General features: G+C 46.2%; 1 protein-coding gene across 1 annotated transcript in view; it reads left to right on the top strand.

Moving 5' to 3' along the window:
- Nucleotides 1-20,614, top strand: part of pam (peptidylglycine alpha-amidating monooxygenase) — a 58,547-nt gene that overhangs the window by 14,006 nt on the left and 23,927 nt on the right. Inside the window, exons 2-12 of the mRNA XM_079256083.1 lie at nucleotides 6,653-6,783; nucleotides 6,890-7,007; nucleotides 8,249-8,306; nucleotides 8,437-8,524; nucleotides 10,666-10,757; nucleotides 11,306-11,389; nucleotides 11,950-11,998; nucleotides 12,111-12,178; nucleotides 13,060-13,140; nucleotides 13,226-13,302; nucleotides 18,699-18,802. Of these exons, the coding sequence (XP_079112209.1) occupies nucleotides 6,692-6,783; nucleotides 6,890-7,007; nucleotides 8,249-8,306; nucleotides 8,437-8,524; nucleotides 10,666-10,757; nucleotides 11,306-11,389; nucleotides 11,950-11,998; nucleotides 12,111-12,178; nucleotides 13,060-13,140; nucleotides 13,226-13,302; nucleotides 18,699-18,802 (911 nt within the window). The 5' untranslated portion in view covers nucleotides 6,653-6,691. The remainder of the gene's footprint in view (nucleotides 1-6,652; nucleotides 6,784-6,889; nucleotides 7,008-8,248; nucleotides 8,307-8,436; nucleotides 8,525-10,665; nucleotides 10,758-11,305; nucleotides 11,390-11,949; nucleotides 11,999-12,110; nucleotides 12,179-13,059; nucleotides 13,141-13,225; nucleotides 13,303-18,698; nucleotides 18,803-20,614) is intronic.

Raw genomic sequence — 20,614 nt, 5'->3', positions numbered from 1 at the left:
GCGTAGAACAGGGGCGGGTTTAGGCGTAGAACAGGGGCGGGTTTAGGCATAGAACAGGAGCCGGTTTAGGCGTAGAACTGGGTTGGGTTTAGGCATAGAACTGAGTTGGGTTTAGGCATAGAACAGGAGCCAGTTTAGGCATAGAACAGGAGCCAGTTTATGCATAGAACAGGGTTGGGTTTAGGCGTAGAACAGGGTTCGGTTTAGGCATAGAACAGGAGCCGGTTTAGGCGTAGAACAGGGTTGGGTTTAGGCGTAGAACAGGGGTGGGTTTAGGCGTAGAACAGGAGCCGGTTTAGGCGTAGAACAGGAGCCGGTTTAGGCATAGAACAGGAGCCGGTTTAGGCATAGAACAGGGTTGGGTTTAGGCGTAGAACAGGGTTCGGTTTAGGCGTAGAACAGGAGCCGGTTTAGGCGTAGAACAGGGTTGGGTTTAGGCGTAGAACAGGGGTGGGTTTAGGCGTAGAACAGGAGCTGGTTTAGGCATAGAACAGGGTTCGGTTTAGGCATAGAACAGGAGCCGGTTTAGGCGTAGAACAGGGTTGGGTTTAGGCGTAGAACAGGGGTGGGTTTAGGCGTAGAACAGGAGCCGGTTTAGGCGTAGAACAGGGTTGGGTTTAGGCGTAGAACAGGCGCTGGTTTAGGCATAGAACAGGAGCCGGTTTAGTTATAGAACAGGGTTGGGTTTAGGCGTAGAACAGGCGCCGGTTTAGTTATAGAACAGGGTTGGGTTTAGGCGTAGAACAGGAGCCGGTTTAGGCGTAGAACAGGGGCGGGTTTAGGCATAGAACAGGAGCCGGTTTAGGCATAGAATAGGGGCGGGTTTAGTCATTGAACCGGAGCCGGCTTAGGCATAGAACAGGGTTGGGTTTAGGCATAAAAAAGGAGCCGATTTAGGCGTAGAACAGGAGCCAGTTTAGGCATAGAACAGGGTTGGGTTTAGGCATAGAACAGGAGCCAGTTTAGGCATAGAACAGGGTTGGGTTTAGGCATAGAACAGGAGCCAGTTTAGGCATAGAACAGGGTTGGGTTTAGGCATTGAACCGGAGCTGGTTTAGGCATAGAACAGGGTTGGGTTTAGGCATAAAACAGGAGCCGATTTAGGCATTGAACCGGAGCCGGTTTAGGCATAGAACAGGGTTGGGTTTAGGCATAGAACAGGAGCCAGTTTAGGGATAGAACAGGAGCCGGTTTAGGCATAGAGCAGGGTTGGGTTTAGGCGTAGAACAGGCGCTGGTTTAGGCATAGAACAGGAGCCGGTTTAGTTATAGAACAGGGTTGGGTTTAGGCGTAGAACAGGCGCCGGTTTAGTTATAGAACAGGGTTGGGTTTAGGCGTAGAACAGGAGCCGGTTTAGGCGTAGAACAGGGGCGGGTTTAGGCATAGAACAGGAGCCGGTTTAGGCATAGAATAGGGGCGGGTTTAGGCATTGAACCGGAGCCGGTTTAGGCATAGAACAGGGTTGGGTTTAGGCATAAAACAGGAGCCGATTTAGGCGTAGAACAGGAGCCAGTTTAGGCGTAGAACAGGGTTGGGTTTAGGCATAGAACAGGAGCCAGTTTAGGCATAGAACAGGGTTGGGTTTAGGCATAGAACAGGAGCCAGTTTAGGCATAGAACAGGGTTGGGTTTAGGCATTGAACCGGAGCTGGTTTAGGCATAGAACAGGGTTGGGTTTAGGCATAAAACAGGAGCCGATTTAGGCATTGAACCGGAGCCGGTTTAGGCATAGAACAGGGTTGGGTTTAGGCATAGAACAGGAGCCAGTTTAGGGATAGAACAGGAGCCGGTTTAGGCATAGAACAGGGTTGGGTTTAGGCGTAGAACAGGGTTCGGTTTAGGCATATTACAGGAGCCGGTTTAGGCGTAGAATAGGGGCGGGTTTAGGCATTGAACCGGAGCCGGTTTAGGCATAGAACAAGGTTGGGTTTAGGCGTAGAACAGGAGCCGGTTTAGGCATAGAACATGGTTGGGTTTAGGCGTAGAACAGGGTTGGGTTCAGGCATAGAACAGGAGCCGGTTTAGGCGTAGAACAGGGTTGGGTTTAGGCGTAGAACAGGGGTGGGTTTAGGCGTAGAACAGGAGCCGGTTTAGGCGTAGAATAGGAGCGGGTTTAGGCGTAGAACAGGAGCCGGTTTAGGCGTAGAATAGGGGCGGGTTTAGGCATAGAACAGGGTTGGGTGTAGGCATAAAACAGGAGCCGATTTAGGCGTAGAACAGGAGCCAGTTTATGGATAGAACAGGAGCCGGTTTAGGCATAGAACAGGGTTTAGGCGTAGAGCAGGGTTCGGTTTAGGCGTAGAACAGGAGCCGGTTTAGGCGTAGAACAGGGTTGGGTTTAGGCGTAGAACAGGGTTGGGTTTAGGCGTAGAACAGGAGCCGGTTTAGGCATAGAACAGGGTTCGGTTTAGGCATAGAACAGGAGCCGGTTTAGGCGTAGAACAGGGGTGGGTTTAGGCGTAGAACAGGCGCTGGTTTAGGCATAGAACAGGAGCCGGTTTAGTCATAGAACAGGGTTGGGTTTAGGCGTAGAACAGGCGCCGGTTTAGTTATAGAACAGGGTTGGGTTTAGGCGTAGAACAGGAGCCGGTTTAGGCGTAGAACAGGGTTGGGTTTAGGCATAGAACAGGAGCCGATTTAGGCTTTAAAACTTTATTTCTAGTTTTAAATTTTCTAATACTGACTTTCAATGTCTCAAAACAATTTCTCTTAGTCTTAGATTATGGCAGGATTCTCAAGCCATACTGATGGTAGAAACTCTTCCTCTCATGCTGCACAGACAGGAAGTCAAAGTTCCTGAAGCCATTAAAACAAGTTAGTGGCAGGATAAGTCCACTTACATGTTTTTACTAAAGGTAAAAACATGTTTACCGCTCCAGCTTAAAAAGGAACACAACGGATCTGGACATTAAAAAAACAGGTGGATGTTTAACTTGGATTTTAAATAAACTGACTGTTTGGTCCGAGTCCATCGCTACACCCAGATTTCTGTCCTGGTCAGTGTTTTTTATGTCCGAGTCCATCGCTACACCCAGATTTCTGTCCTGGTCAGTGTTTTTTATGTCCGAGTCCATCGCTACACCCAGATTTCTGTCCTGGTCAGTGTTTTTTATGTCCGAGTCCATCGCTACACCCAGATTTCTGTCCTGGTCAGTGTTTTTTATGTCCGAGTCCATCGCTACACCCAGATTTCTGTCCTGGTCGGTGTATTTTTATGTCTGAGTCCATCGCTTCACCCAGATTTCTGTCCTGGTCGGTGTTTTTTATGTCCGAGTCCATCGCTACACCCAGATTTCTGTCCTGGTCAGTGTTTTTTATGTCCGAGTCCATCGCTACACCCAGATTTCTGTCCTGGTCGGTGTTTTTTATGTCCGAGTCCATCGCTACACCCAGATTTCTGTCCTGGTCGGTGTTTTTTATGTCTGAGTCCATCGCTACACCCAGATTTCTGTCCTGGTCAGTGTTTTTTATGTCCGAGTCCATCGCTACACCCAGATTTCTGTCCTGGTCGGTGTTTTTTATGTCCGAGTCCATCGCTACACCCAGATTTCTGTCCTGGTCAGTGTTTTTTATGTCCGAGTCCATCGCTACACCCAGATTTCTGTCCTGGTCAGTGTTTTTTATGTCCGAGTCCATCGCTACACCCAGATTTCTGTCCTGGTCGGTGTATTTTTATGTCCGAGTCCATCGCTACACCCAGATTTCTGTCCTGGTCGGTGTATTTTTATGTCTGAGTCCATCGCTACACCCAGATTTCTGTCCTGGTCGGTGTTTTTTTATGTCCGAGTCCATCGCTACACCCATATTTCTGTCCTGGTCAGTGTTTTTTATGTCTGAGTCCATCGCTACACCCAGATTTCTGTCCTGGTCGGTGTTTTTTTATGTCCGAGTCCATCGCTACACCCATATTTCTGTCCTGGTCGGTGTTTTTTTATGTCCGAGTCCATCGCTACACCCAGATTTCTGTCCTGGTCAGTGTTTTTTAAGTCCGAGTCCATCGCTACACCCATATTTCTGTCCTGGTCAGTGTATTTTTATGTCCGAGTCCATCGCTACACCCAGATTTCTGTCCTGGTCAGTGTTTTTTAAGTCCGAGTCCATCGCTACACCCAGATTTCTGTCCTGGTCAGTGTTTTTTAAGTCCGAGTCCATCGCTACACCCAGATTTCTGTCCTGGTCGGTGTATTTTTATGTCCGAGTCCATCGCTACACCCAGATTTCTGTCCTGGTCGGTGTATTTTTATGTCCGAGTCCATCGCTACACCCAGATTTCTGTCCTGGTCAGTGTTTTTTAAGTCCGAGTCCATCGCTACACCCAGATTTCTGTCCTGGTCAGTGTTTTTTAAGTCCGAGTCCATCGCTACACCCAGATTTCTGTCCTGGTCGGTGTATTTTTATGTCCGAGTCCATCGCTACACCCAGATTTCTGTCCTGGTCGGTTTATTTTTATGTCCGAGTCCATCGCTACACCCAGATTTCTGTCCTGGTCGGTGTATTTTTAAGTCCGAGTCCATCGCTACACCCAGATTTCTGTCCTGGTCGGTTTATTTTTATGTCCGAGTCCATCGCTACACCCAGATTTCTGTCCTGGTCGGTGTATTTTTATGTCCGAGTCCATCGCTACATCCAGATTTCTGTAATGTAGATCTGTAGGTCATCTGCATCGCTATGGTAACTGATGGTTGTTATTATGGCCTGTGCCAGTGGGAGACTGTAGGGAACAGAAGAGGCCCCAGGATGGAACCACAGCACTTGACATGTAATTTCTGTCTGATCAGATGTTACCTTACTCATTGGCTGCCAGCCATTGTTATTGCAGAAAGTCCCATACTGCCAGTATTTTGGCTCATCCATTGGGACCCACACAATCTTTAGTTATAACACGACAGAAACCGCTTCATAACAGATGTTTGTTGACATCTTTGGCAACAGACAAAGCCAATGAGGCCAATGAGGTAATGACACAAAGTGCATCAGAACCATAAAACATGGTGGCTGAACATTAACAGAAAGGTAATCTGAACAGGTAAACATCAGCTGAAGACGAACAAGAGTCCATTTGGTCAAGAGGAAAATTCCCATAATAAAGTTTTCCTGATGCTGCTTCCTCTTCTCTCACTTCCTCCCTGTTGTTATTGCACGTTTGATCATTTATTCACCTCATTCTTTTTTAAATTCCCATAATAAAGTTTAAAAAAGAATGAGGTGAATAAATGATCAAACGTGCAATAACAACAGGGAGGAAGTGAGAGAAGAGGAAGCAGCATCACAAAATGACCACGATGATGCAGCAGGAAGCAACAAAGAACAGAAAGTTCAAGATGGAGAGAAAAGAAGTAAAGTTTAACACTATGAGACACTAAAACTGAGACATTTCATCATCTAAGGAAAATTTGACTGATGCATATTCATATTCGTAAATAGCTGGAACTGAATCATTGAAAGAAACTGGTACAAAACAACGGACAAAAAACACTAAGTTAATTGTCAACAGATCTGTAACGTTACTGGTTTAACTGGGAACATGTCAGTAACATGACTGTTTATACAAGGAGCATTTCAGAGAGGCAGAGCCTCTCAGATGAAAGGATGGGCCGAGCTTCAGTCACAAATGCTTTATTTATTTTATTTTTAAGAACTAGAGGACATTTTTCTTAGCTCACTGTTCTCTCAGCAGCATTTGTTCAGCAATCAGTCTTTCTCAAAACAGAGAGTACAAACGGCGGAACCTAGTGGATAACCTGAAAAAGTGTCATCACGAAGAACGTACTCAGATGTTTGGGAATGTCTTTGTTGTGGCGGTCTGATATGGTAGTGGCTTTGAATATAAAAAAGTCAGATTACTTACAGAAAATGTCCAAGACAGCACTACACACTAGATCTGAAAAGTGCAGTACAGTTTCACGGTGATGCTTTAAGTAGATTAACTGAATACCTCACACAGAATAGATTTGATGCAACCTTTGCCATCTTGTAGTCATTTCTTCACAGCATTATGAAAAATGCTGCCTTAACAGTAAATTGTTTATGCACAACCATTAACAGTATACTGCTGTGTTGCAGTACACAAACTTTATGTACTAGGTGTAGCTCAACATACTACAGTAAATCACTCCTAAAAAATGATCACATATGATATAAATTTGCATCAAGGCTGTTTTGCCACACATTTTGATTGACGCAACATCTGATGCATCTGTTGCAAAGCAGCGAGGAAATTATCTTGTCCACATTTTGATAAATAGTTGAACTCTTTTCTATGTAATGACTAAAGCAATGAATTAAGGTCCATCAGTTTTATGGGGATTAACTCTTCTGCAGTTCTTTATTTATTTGGACTGATATGACCAAAGCAAATGATAAAGATGAAATAGAGAATTGTATAGAAACATTTGCTAGTTGTCCAACAGTGTTTGCAGTTTGATCAGTGCAATGAGAAATGGTGCTCTGATGTGCAGAAAGGCTGATTGTTGTGGAGATTGGACTCAGTGTTGAGAACGTAAATTCTGTTGTGAGAAATGCACCTAAGTGAAAAACTGTAAAATCCAGCATATTAAAAGTCTGTGTTGGACAGTACTCATAATCCCTCTCCTCACTCCTGAGAGCACAGATGTGAACAGATGTTTATAGAGCTTGTTTTTTTCCACATGGAGGTCCTGACTGCTTCTGGATCAGCTGCAGGAAGCACATGAATGATGGCAGTCGGTGTGTCAGGCTCAGTTCTGGTTCTGCTGGCTGTTATCTGTCACAGCTTGGAGATAAACAACCTGTACAGGTCACACAGGTAAATCCTACTGGCTGTTTCTCTGGACTTACTGGCTGTAGAATCCGAACTTTTCCAGACATCTCTTTGCTTAATCAGGAAAAACAGCATCTCTTTTCTCCTTCAGGTCTCAGGAAAATGTCTTCAATCCCAGCAGCTGCGGCTCCAGAACCAGACCACAACAGATCCTAAACCCTCAAAACTTCTCTGTGGACATTCGCATGCCTGGTGTCATCCCAGGAAGGGTAAGTTCCAGTTACTGGTGTTTCTGGTTTAAAGCTGTCCTGCCAGTAATCAGGTTAACAAGATCACCGACTGCTTTAAACATCCTGTATGATAAATAAAAGAGAAAAAACAACTTGTAGTGGAAAAATATGAAAACTTTACACTCCAGGTACTTAAAGCCACTGTTCTTACAGTTGAGTTCTCAAACGATGGTGAGGATCAATCTGGACGGTGGAAAGGGAGCTAATACAGCTAGCAGCAGTATTAGCTTGTAGCGGTAGCTCTGGCCTCTTCTGCAGGATATAACAGGCTTTAGCCTCGTAGCAGTGAAGGAGTATAGAAGCATGAATACAGCAGAATTTTTCAGCTGTTATGTTACAGCATGCCCCCACTTTACAGAGAAAAAACCGTGTCTACTTCTCTTTCCCTATTTACTTCTTTACCATCTACTAGCCATACCGTCCACTAGCCATACCGTCCGCTAGCCATACCGTCCGCTAGCCATACCGTCCCCTAGCCATACCGTTCGCTAGCCATACCATCCGCTAGCCATACCGTCCGCTAGCCATACCGTCCGCTAGCCATACCGTCCGCTAGCCATACTGTACGCTAGCTGTACTCTTCGCTAGCTATACTCTTCGCTAGCTATACTCTTCGCTAGCTATACTCTTCGCTTGCTATACTCTTCGCTAGCTATACTCTTCGCTTGCTATACTCTTCGCTAGCTATACTCTTCGCTAGCTATACTCTTCGCTAGCTATTCCGTCCGCTAACCATACTTTCAACTAGCCATACCGTCCGCTAACCATACTGTCCACTACTCATACCGTCCGCTAGCCATACCGTCCACTAGCCATACTGTGCTCTAGCCATACTGTTTGCTAGCCATACCGTCCACTAGCCATACCGTCCAGAAGCCATACTGTTCGCTAGCCATACCTTCCACTAGCCATACTGTTTGCTAGCTATACCGCCCACTAGCCATACTGTTTGCTAGCCATACCGTCCACTAGCCATACCGTCCAGAAGCCATACTGTTCGCTAGCCATACCTTCCACTAGCCATACTGTTTGCTAGCTATACCGTCCACTAGCCATACCGTCCACTAGCCATACCGTCTGCTAGCCATACCGTCCGCTAGCCATACTGTCCACTAGCCATACTGTCCACTAGTCATACCGTCCAGTAGCCATAATGTCCACTGCTGATAACTATTCTGAGCTAAATGATCAAAGTGTACATGTGTGTCTTCCCGTTCCAGTCGGACACTTACCTTTGCATGGCCTTTCCTGTTCCTACAACTCGAGATGCATACATTGGTAAGTGCATCTTCTTTTTATTGCCTCAAAGTTTATTTGAACCTCCACATCTAGTTCAGATGGAGATCATCAGGACTGAGTTGTAAATATCAGATAAATATTGTCATCAATGTTTCCTTTTCTTCTACAGTGGACTTTATACCTCATGCGAACATGGACACAGTCCATCACATGCTGTTATTTGGCTGCCAGACTCCAGTCTCCTCCAGCAGCTTCTGGTAAATCTTCTATTTAAACAATAATGAAAGTTTATTTTACTGTTCTGATGGAGCAAAACATCAACTAATGGGGGGAGTCTATTTGAGGCTTCAAGCTGGGAGAAAAGCTTGATTCTGATGGTCTCACATCTCTTACCTCGAGGTAACCCAGTGGTGCACCGGGTATGTTGGGTCTTTGCTGATGCTACCAGCATTGAGGTGGTCTGCATGCAGGTCTATGTGGTCTAGTTCCTCCAAGTCAGCTGTTTCCGGTAAACCCCACAAGGAGGAGGTTCTCTGTAGTTGAGTGCTCAGTCAGACCTGCTTTAACGTCTTCGGGAAGAACAATCTGTTCTGTGTTTAGCAACTGTGAAACTTTCAGGTCCCATTTTGATATTTGGTAATATTAAGACATAGATATTTAATGTTCTACTTCTACATTCTCACTTTATACATGAACTGATGGACACCAACATCCTTCAGGATGTTTTTTTTAGATGTGAAATGATCCTCTCAGAGCTTGCCATGATGTTGATGTTCAGAGCGGATGGTTCTTTAGGACGAGTGCATAGAGCCCACTGGATCTACTCACAGTTTGACAACATAGAAGAAGTTTGGCCACTGATGGTCACTGTACATTCTGAAATGTCTATGTCCATCTTTACCAATAGATGGCAGTTATTCTTACACACTTTTGTTCCACAATCACATTTCCCTCTGTGCTTCTGCACAGTTCCTGTCATGCTAATCCACCATTAGCTATTGGTGGAATGTAAACAGCTGTGAGACTGCAGAGATGAAGAATTTACAGATTTGAAGATCAGTGGGTCAGTTATGTGTAGCTTTATACCAGTCTTTATTTACCTGGATATTACACTGTTGCTTTTACTAGCAGCTGTAGTTTCATCAAGCCTGCTTGCTTGTTAGCTTTTTCAGTAACAGAACTAAGAACTAAAAGAATTGTACGTTTTCTTAAAGGGGTCATCACCCAGAAAATTGCACCTTTTCAAGTTAAAACGTGTGTATTGGCGTTGACCAGAAGTGGTAACATCCCTTGAAGCCTTTTTTTTTTAAGATGGTCAAGTTTTTCCGTGTGGGCGCTTTGTTTACGGTAAAAGCTGAAGTCTTGCAAACACGTGTTTTTGTATTTGCCCCCGGGATTTCGTCATCCCAGGAAGCTAATTCCATAAACCCACCTCTGTCATAGACCTAAACACACCCCTCTTCTACGCCTAAATACACCTGCTGGGCCTGCCTCAGTCGCAGTTATCAACAAGCTGTGAGATGATGTGGAAACAGTGGTCCCATTTCCACTGCTTGGTTGTCTGTTGCTGAAACCAATACCATTTTTTTTTCTCCCTTCATCAGCGACCAAACTACCAGGGACAGATGGATTACATTATTCTGCTGATAATGCACCTGCATCTCTGCCGGCTGCGGCCTGCTTGTGCATTCTGCAAACATTTGGGAAAAAACCCTGCTGCAGTGGGAAAAGAGGGGCATTTGCAACTATATATATATATATATATATATATATATAACAATATTGCTCAAAATAATCATGGTCATAATTTTGGTCATAATCGTGCAGCCATAGTACCAGACCCCCTTGGAGCTGTCCGGTCCCTGTATGACAGGTCTCAGAGCTTGGTTTGCATTGCTGGCAGTAAGTTGGATTTGTGGGGGAGTGGAACGTGGAGCGTGAGATGGACAGACGGATCGGTGCGGCGTCTGCAGTAATGCGGACTCTGCGCCGGTCTGTCGTGGTGAAGAAGGAGCTGAGCCAGAAGGCGAAGCTCTCCATTTACCAGTCGATCTACGTTCCTACCCTCACCTATGGTCATGAGCTGTGGGTCGTGACCGAAAGAAGGAGATCTCGTATACAGGTGGCTGAAATGAGTTTCCTCCGCAGGGTGGCCGGGCTCTCCCTTAGAGATAGGGTGAGGAGCTCGGTCATCCGGGAGGAGAACAGAGTTGATTTTTAGAAAATATTTAAATGGTAAATTTTTTTAATCTGATTTGGACCATTGTGTCTAAAATAAGGATTAATAATAACATCTGTTCTGATTGTTGCCATGGTTACCATATTACAGTGCCATTTGTGTGCAAACAGGAAGTAAAAGTATTAGTCTATGTTGTTGTGATCTTGTTTCTGTGTGCAGGGATTGTGGGAGTGTTCAAGGTACCTGTGAGGATGAAGCCTCCATCATGTATGCCTGGGCTCGCAACGCCTCGCCTACAAAACTACCCAGAGGTAAGTTCCAGAGCCGGTTGGTCAAGATTAGTTTGTTTCAGGTTATTCTCCATCCTCACGTTAAATCTGGAGCTTTATTTGCATTTCTTCTTCTAAACGCAGCAAAAATGATGGAAATGTGTATTACTGTATAAGTCAAGGAACATTATCAGTAGGTTTCCCATGATACATTAGACTTGGATTAACATCTAGCTAGGTAATTGTTTAGCTGCTAAACACAAATAAAATTCACTGGAAGAGCGTTTGACATCTAATCAGGCTATATTGGAACACATCAGTAACATGACTGGTTTAAAGGAGCATTTCAGAGCAGTAGAGTCTCTCAGATGAGCTCATGCTAACTTCATCGGAAATGTTTCTTTATAGGTCTGTAAAATTAAACTTGTGCTAACTTCAGATGACTAATAAGAACAACAGTGAAGCTGAAATGTGGCTTCACTGCAGATCTCGCAACAAACCGATTCCAAGGTGGTCTCATTAACCTGTTGATGAAAATCATGAACATGTTTCTATTCATGCTGAACTGCTGTCCTCTGCTTCGTCACCAGATGTTGGCTTTAGAGTCGGGAGGAATTCAGGAATGTCCTACTTTGTACTGCAGATTCATTATGGAGACGTCAGAGCGTTTAATGGTAAGTCTCACCAAGATGCATGTTTGTTCTGAGATATACAGGTTAAAATAAACAACTAAATGACAACACCAACTTTTGTCCAATTGAAATGATTAAACTCATCAAAGTCGCTATCAACACACTTCACCTCACTTTTCTCTTCATGAATATGATGATTATTGATTCTATAATTTGTACTAACAAACCTTCAGGCACCTTCCAGACTCCAGCTTCTTTTTTCTCGTAGACAAATATGGGCAAACTGACAAGAATCAAATATTGGCAGAGCGTCTTTATTTTCATCAAATATCAATTCATGTAAAAAAATATCTGTAATCAAACCTTGATAAAAATGAACGAATTTCAAGTCATGACAAATGTGAGCAAATATTGACAAATATTTAAAAAAAAACTTTGGACAAACTGCTGATATCTATAAATACCAACAGATCAAATATTTTCAGATAGCATCTATCCTAAAGATATATTCCGACCTGACATTTCAGTATTCGCTGCAACATCTTTAGTCCTCTTCCGTTTGGATTTCAGTGTTTTTTGGTTCTGATTGCTTTCGCTTACAGATCATCACAGAGATTGCTCCGGGCTGACATTACGAATGACGTCCAGACCGTAAGTCTGAATTCTGTTCAGTATAAATATGAAATCTGGTGCTCAGAATGTCAACAAGCACAACAAGAAGCATCCTGCTAAACTCCAGTTCTGGGTTGTTCCTTCCTCAAAGGCAGCCGTTCATTGCTGGTATTTATCTGCTGATGTCTGTGGACACGGTTATCCTGCCAGGAAAAAAAGGTATTTCTCATCATTACTTTTTGAACCCTGAATATTTCCACTATTTTGTTTATTAAATTTAGAGAAGGCCAGTAGATATACAGCTTGATATCAGCAGCTTTAATCTGTAACATTGTGTCGCATATCATGGGATGGACTGAGCCGACAAAGGATACATGAAGAAATATTTCTATTCTTCATTTAAAACCAAAAAAGATCACACTAAATTTTAGTGATTTTTTTTAGTGACTAAAACAAGAGCATGTAAAAATGGTGATGAAAGTCATTCGACAGTTTGCCACTCTGTGGCAGCGGTTTTCATTTTATTTATTCGGACAACCTTTCTTTTATTATTCCACCATAAGATTTTTTCATGCCAGTCTAGAAGCTCTGCTGCTTTAGTGGTTTCTCCATGTACGTTAGACTCTTTCAAGATCCGATATAATGGGTATCCATAGCAACAGAAAAGTTGTTTACCCTCAGGGTCGGGGGTGGAGAGTAAAGAGAGCAAAGAGGAGACCAGTGAGGTCAAATGGTAATGGGACGACTGGGACGTCCCTCAGTGCACCGTGGGGCGTCTCCCAGTGCACCATGGGACGTCTCCCAGTGCACCATGGGGCATCCCCCAGTGCATCGTAGGACCTCTCCCAGTGCACCATGGCACGTCTCCCAGTGCACTGGGTACCTCTCCCAGTGCACCATGGGAACTCTCCCAGTGAACCGTGGGACCTCTTCCAGTGCTCCATGTCATGTCTCCCAGAGAGGTCCCAGGATGCACTGGGAGACATCCCACGGTGGACTGGGGACCTCTCCCAGTCCACCGTGGGACGTCCCAAATATCTCTGTTATGACCTGATGTGTGACTGATGATTTCGTTCTGACATATCTGGTGTTGCTTGTAGTCACCAATGCAGACGTGGCCTGTGATTATTCCTCGTATCCCATCTACCCGTTCGCCTTCAGGACACACACACACCGTCTTGGTGAGTCCCAGCAGATGATTAGCAGTGTGTTTCAGAGATGCTTGTTCCTAATCATTGGTAACCTGGGTGAGTTTTTCTTCTACAGGTAAAGTTGTCAGCGGTTACAGGATCCGTAATGGGAAGTGGAGTCTAATTGGGAGACAGTCCCCCCAGTTACCACAGGTAAAGTAACACATTACCTGTAACATACAACTTGTGGTAATTAGTTACATAAAATATAACCTGTGTTATCTTGGACTGAAGTTCAGGCCAGTAAGCAAAATCAGTCATATTCATCATAATGATTGCTTCTATCACATGTGTTATTTTGCCAAAAGTATCAGCTCATCTGGATTTACATTTATATTAATTTAAGTGACATCCCATTCCTTGTCCATAGGGTCTAATATAATGTCGACCCTCCCTTTTTTAAGTTATGAAACCTTCACGTTTTCTGAGGAGGGAATTTCCGACCATTCTTCCAGAAGCACATTTGAGTTCAGTTACTGATGCTGATCCAGAAGACCTGGCTCACAGTCTTGACTCTAATTCTCTCCAAAGGTGTTCTATCCTGTTGAGGTCAGGACCCTGTGCAGGTCAGACAAGTTCTTCAACATCAAACTGGCTCATCATGTCTTGATGAACCTTGCTTTGTGTCCTGGTGTGCAGTCATGTTGGAATAAGGAAAGAAACCATCCCAAACTGGTCTCATAAAGTCAGGAGCATGGTATTGTCCAAAGTCTCTTTGTATTATGAAACGTTCAGAGTACCCTCCACTGAAACTAAGAGGACAAGCTCAGTTCCTGAAGGCCAAAACCTCCCCATCATTTCCCTCCATCAAACTTCCCACTTGGCACAGTGCAGTGAGACAGTTAGTGTTGTCCGTGCAACTGCCAAACCCAGACATATCAAGAATATGCTTCTACCAAGCGGCAACTTCGAGCGGTTAAAAGTAAAGCCTATGCGAAAGTGCCAAAAACTGAAGTTCATCCCGCATCCACTAGGGTCTCCAAAACAGAGCAAATCCCCATAGACTCCCATGTTAAAAAGAACAACTTCACAGCAGAAATAAACATGTTTACAGCAGAAATAAACCTGTTTATAGCAGAAATAAACATGTTTACAGCCTGCTACAAAAACATTTTTGGTTGAATAGGTCAGGTTTACCTTCATGACAACTGTCGGGGTGGTGAATTTTTTTATAACTCCTCCGTTTAGAAGTTATTTCATCTCAAAATTCAGCACAATTAAGGGTCAGACCTTTTAACTGACAGGTGTCTGATCTCCCGCTTCAAGAAGGAGGAATCTAGAACAACCCCGGTATTTAGCCCGTTAACAGTGTGAATTTTCTTTAGCCCGCTTACCTCTGTTAGCTGATTAGCTCCTGTTTGCTCCGGGTTAGCTCTTAGCTACAGGCAGGTTGGAGTTTGCTAGGTGTCCATAATCTACCTACACACTCACAGCCCCCCTCTTAGCTAAACCTCTTTGCCCAATTTTGTATTTCCTAAGAGAGGTGACATGCGTGACACTGGCAAGATGGCGACGGTGGGAACCCCCCAATTAGCTTGAATTGAGCTCTTCAGAAGCTGTGGTTGTCTGTGGTTTTTGTTAATCAAGAGGCGGTGGGTTTCACACTCTCCTCCCTGAGCCGTCACCTTATCGCGGTGGAGGGGTTTGTCTGTCCAGAAGATCCGAGCAACTATGTGGTCTGGGGCTCTACCCATGGCAAACAGGTGTCTAGGGGAGGGAACAGACCAAGCACGGCTTATAGACCCCTATGATGACGACAAGCCTGGGCATAAATGTTCCCTTGCCTGGACGCGGGTTACCGGGGCCCCCCTCTGGAGCCAGGTCTGGGCGTGGGGTACACGTCTGGTGGTCGGGTCTTTGCCCATGGGGCCCAGTCATTCTCAGCCCGAAAGGGTTACATGGGCCCCATCTCCCGTGGGCTCACCATCTGCGGGAGGAGCCGTAGGGGTCGGGTGCAGTGTGAGCTGGGCGGCAGCAAGGGGCGGGGACCCTGGCAGTCCGATCCCCAGCTGCAGAAGCTGGCTCTAGGGACGTGGAACGTCACCTCTCTAGTGGGGAAGGAGCCTGAGCTTGTGCGCGAGGTTGAGCGGTTCCGACTAGATATAGTTGGACTCACCTCGACGCATGGCTTGGGCTCTGTAACCAGAACCCTTGAGAGGGGCTGGACCTTCTTCCACTCTGGAGTTGCTCATGGTGAGAGGCGCCGAGCAGGTGTGTGCATTCTCATCAGCCCCCAGCTTGGTGCCTGCACGTTGGGGTTTACCCCGGTGGATGAAAGGGTAATTTCCCTCCGCCTCCGGGTGGGGGGACGGGTCCTGACTGTTGTCTGTGCTTATGCACCGAACAGCAGTTCAGAGTACCCACCCTTTTTGGAGTCCTTGGAGGGAGTGCTGGAGGGTGCTCCTTCTGGGGACTCCATTGTTCTGCTGGGGGATTTCAATGCTCACGTGGGCAATGACAGTGAGACCTGGAGGGGAGTGATTGGGAGGCATGGTCCCCCCCCTCTGAACCCAAATGGTGTTTTGTTATCGGACTTCTGTGCTCGTCATGGATTGTCCATAACGAACACCATGTTCCAACATAAGAGTGTCCATATGTACACCTGGCATCAGGATTCCCTGGGCCGCAGTTCGATGATGGATTTTGTAGTCGTATCGTCGGACCTGCGGCCACATGCCTCGGACACTCGGGTGAAGAGGGGGGCGGAGCTTCAACTGATCACCACCTGGTGGTGAGTTGGCTCAGATGGTGGGGGAGGAAGTCGGTCAGATCTGGCAGGCCCAAACGTGTTGTGAGGGTCTGCTGGGAACGTCTGGCTGAGTCCCCCGTCAGAGCTAGCTTCAACTCCCACCTTCAGCAGAGCTTCAACCTTGTCCCGAGTGAGGCGGGGGACATTGAGTCTGAATGGGCGGAGCTGTGGCTGTAAGGTCGCTGGTGCCTGTAGTGGCGGTAATCCCAGAACTCGTTGGTGGACACCAGCAGTGAGGGATGCCGTCAAGCGGAAGAAGGAGTCCTATCGGGCCTTCTTGGCCTGTGGGACTCTGGAGGCAGCTGATTGGTACCGACAGGCTAAGCGGCATGCGGCTTCAGCTGTCGCCAAGGATAAAACTCGGGCATGGGAGGAGGTCGGCGAGGCCATGGAGAAAGACTTCCGGATGGCTTTGAGGCGATTCTGGTCCACCATCCGGCGGCTCAGGAGGGGGAAGCAGTGCTCCGTCAATACTGTGTACAGTGGAGATGGGGAGCTGCTGACCTCAACTCGGGACGTTGTGGGTCGGTGGAGGGAATACTTTGAAGACCTCCTCAATCCTACCAACACGTCTTCCCATGAGGGAGCAGAGCTGGTGGACTCAGGGGTGGACTCTCCTATCTCTGGGGCTGAAGTCGCTGAGGTGGTCAAAAAGCTCCTTGGCGGCAAGGCCCCGGGGGTGGATGAGATCCGCCTGGAGTTCCTTAAGGCTCTGGATGCTGTGGGGCTGTCCTGGCTGACACCCCTCTTCAGCATCGCGTGGACATCGGAACAGTGCCACTCGAATGGCAAACTGGGGTGGTGGTCCCCCTTTTTAAGAAGGTGGACCGGAGGGTGTGTTCCAATTACAGGGGAATCACACTCCTCAGCCTCCCTGGTAAGGTCTATTCAGGGGTCCTGGAGAGCAGGGTCCATCAGGTAGTCGAATCTCGGATTGAGGAGCAGTGTGGTTTTAGTCCTGGTCGTGGAACAGTGAACCAGCTCTATACCCTCTTTGGGGTCTTGGAGGGGGCATGGGAGTTTGCCCAACCAGTCTACATGTGCTTTGTGGACCTGGAAAAGGAGTTCGACCGTGTCCCCCAGGGGCTCCTGTTGGGGGTACTCCGGGAGAATGGGGTACCCCCTTGTGCGAGCTGTCCGGTCCCTGTACGACAGGTGTCAGAGCTTGGTTCGCATTGCCGGTAGTAAGTCGGATTAGTTTCTGGTGATGGTTGGACTCCACCAAGGCTGCCCTTTATCACCGATTCTGTTCATAACTTATATGGACAGAATTTCTAGGCGCAGCCGAGGTGTTGAGGGGATCCAGCTTGGTGGCCTCAGGATTGGGTCTCTGCTTTTTGCAGATGACGTGGTCCTGTTGGCTTCATCTGGTTGTGATCTCCAGCTCTTGCTTGAGCGATTTGCGGCCGAGTGTGAAGTGGCTGGGATGAGAATCAGCACCTCCAAATCTGAGACCAGACCAGATCGGGAGTGAGGTCCTGCCTCAAGTGGAGGAGTTTAAATATCTCGGGGTCTTGTTCACGAGTGAGGGAAGGATGGAGCGGGAGATCGACAGACGGATCGGTGCGGTGTCTGCAGTAATGCAGACTCTGCCGGTCTGTCGTGGTGAAGAAGGAGCTGAGCCACAAGGCGAAGCTCTTGATTTACCAGTCGATCTACGTTCCTACTCTCACCTTTGGTCATGAGCTGTGGGTCGTGACCGAAAGAACGAGATCTCATTTACAGGCAGCTGAAATGGGTTTCCTCCGCAGGGTGGCTGGGTTCTCCCCTAGAGATACGGTGAGGAGCTCGGTCATCCGGGAGGAGATCAGAGTAGAGCCGCTGCTCCTCCGCATCGAGAGGAACCAGTTGGGGTGGCTCGGGCATCTGGTCAGGATGCCTCCTGGACCTCCCTGGTGAGGTGTTCCAGGCACGTCCCTCTGGGAGGAGACCCCGGGGAAGACCCAGGACACGTTGGAGGGATTATATCTCTTGGCTAGCCTGGGAACGCCTCGGGATCCCCCCCGCAGAGTTGGCAAATGTGGCTGGGGAGAGGGAAGTCTGGGCTTCCCTGCTTAGGTTGCTGCCCCCGCGACCCGAACCCCGGATAAGTGGCAGAAGATGGATGGATGAGGTTTCACACCAATGCATCCAATGAATTGCATTACACTTGGTGGTGCTTGGCTTGGATGCAGCAGATTGCCATGGAAACCCTACCACCAAGCTATGTAGGCACTGCTGTGGAGCTAATCTGAAGATCACATGAAGGTCTGTTGCGACTGAAAGATGGCGACCTATGTGCACATTATACATGTATGTCATATGATAAGGTTATCTCGTCATGCCTGAGCTGCTGTTGTTTTCAGTTGCTTCAGCTTTGTTATAAGCCCACTGACAGTTAACTGTGGAGGATTTAGTAGCAAGGGAGTTAAAGTACTGGGTTGCACAGGTTGCATCCGAACAGTACTATGGTGGAATTCACTGAGTTCATGTGAGTGACCCATTCTTTTACACGTTTGTAAAAGCCATCTGCAGGTCTAAGTGCTGGATTTTATACACCTGTAGCCTTGGAAGTGGGTGGATATTTGTATGGGGGAGTGAATACTTTTGGCAATATAGTTTATATAGTAAAAAAACCTACATTTGGATTCATTCAGTTGACATTTAGGTGACATTCACTCTATGATTTGGAGCATGTTGACCAAGTAACTAGCATTAATTAGCCTGAGATAATTTAGTATTATATGATACATCTGAATCCAACCTGGATGCTCCAGATTGAGGTAGCTCTGCTCAGGAATAAATATGTTTTTTTCTTCAGGCGTTTTATCCAGCTAACACGGAGGTCAATGTGCAGTATGGGGACACCATCGCTGCAAGATGTGTGTTTACTGGCGAGGGGAAAACCTCCAAAACGTACATCGGGTGAGTTTCATTTTCTCAGTTTTTAGGCTATGTCTGTATGGTGCAGATGCTGATTTAGGTGTGAAAATGATTTAGAAAACTAAGAGAAGGTTGTAAACCACTCTAGTACCGTACCATACCACACCACACCACACCAAACCAAACCACACCCTGCCATACCATACCATACCAAACCATACCATACTATATCCTGCTATACCATACTGTACCATACCATACCACACCACACCACACTAAACCACACTAAACCACACCACACCACACTAAACCACACCCTGTCATACCAAACTATAACATACCATGCCATACCATCCAATCCATACTATACCATACCAAACCATACCATACCATACCGTACCATACCATCCTAGGGCTAAGCAATATATCGAATATACTCGAGATATTGTGGCTAGTCCCCTGTGCGATATAGAAATGCCTATATTCGTCATATTGGAGTATCCTGTTGTCACGCAGGTGTTTTTAGCTGTGGGCGGGGTTTCCTCCCTCCTCCTCGACTCTGCACCGCTTTGCACAGAGAGTTAAAGCAAGCGCACCTCGTTACGTACATAACGTGAGCTACGTGCTACGTCATGAGAGGCAGCGTGTAGCCACTGTTGCCCACTTGGCGACTTTCTCGCTAGTGCTGGGCGATATATCAAATATACTCGAGATATTGTGGCTAGTCCTCTGTGCGATATAGAAAATGCCTATATTTGTCATATTCGAGTATCCTGTTGTCTCGCAGTTGCTTTTTGCGGTGGGCAGGGTTTTCTCCCTCCTCGACTCTGCACCGCTTTGCACAGAGAGTTAAAGCAAGCGCACCTCGTTACGTACATAACGTGAGCTACGTGCTACGTCATGAGAGGCAGCGTGTAGCCACTGTTGCCAACTTTCTCGCTAAATCTGGCGACTTTTTTAGTGAAAAGTGACTAGCGACAAATCTAGCGACTTTTACTGGAGTTATTGGAGACTTTCCTGGTGTTTTGGCGACTGACTTCAAAGCGCATATTGTAAAGTTATTGTCAGAAGGAGAGTCTCTCCCCGTCCTAAAGCACTCAGTCGCTCCGGCTGCAGCTGCAGCCAGTCAGAGGAGCAGAGAGGACACCTGCACGACTCCACCTACAGTCACAATGAACAGCCAAATCCACCACTGATCCCGCTCTGGATTACAGAGTGGGACGTAAATTACAAAGTTTTTCACGTCACGCAAAGATAATTAATTCTATTTGATTACATTCACAGCCTCTGTCATTTACTCACCTCATCCACTGTGTGTGACACAAGCATATTTATCTGGCTCCTCATGTCTCTAGAAAGTACAGAAAGCAGTGGGAATCAAACCCTGAATTAAAAACTGGCTGAAGCCGTTTATTGGAGACGATATGAGGACATTCTGCCTGTATTATGACTGATTTCTACGCTAAACTCTGCGATTAAAAAAATACACGACAACTCAAAAACGTATCCATAAAGCAAAGCCTTATAATAGTTCATCATTTGAAAAGTCCCTCCTAGAGCACCTATTTTCATACGTTGCATTTATTACATCATGCAAAGGCACTTTATTTTGTTTTAAAATGACATGTTTCTGCCACTGCTTTAACTGTTCAATAAATACGGTTTTGATCAATTTGCTTCGTTACAATTTCATCCTTTTGGCATGAATGTTTAAAATCAGCATATCTTAATACAGTATGAACAATTATGTTTTAATGGAGACACAAAATCATCTTACTGATGTGATTGTATGCACCAAAGCATTAATTCAAGGCTTAGGTAAATATCGAGATATATCGTATATCGTGGCATGCC

This window comes from Telmatherina bonti, assembly GCF_933228915.1.
Source record: "Telmatherina bonti genome assembly, chromosome: 17".
NCBI classification, from domain to species: Eukaryota; Metazoa; Chordata; class Actinopteri; order Atheriniformes; family Telmatherinidae; genus Telmatherina; species Telmatherina bonti.
The sequence above is the reverse complement of the archived record's forward strand: the minus strand, read 5'-3'. Positions and strand labels throughout refer to the sequence as shown.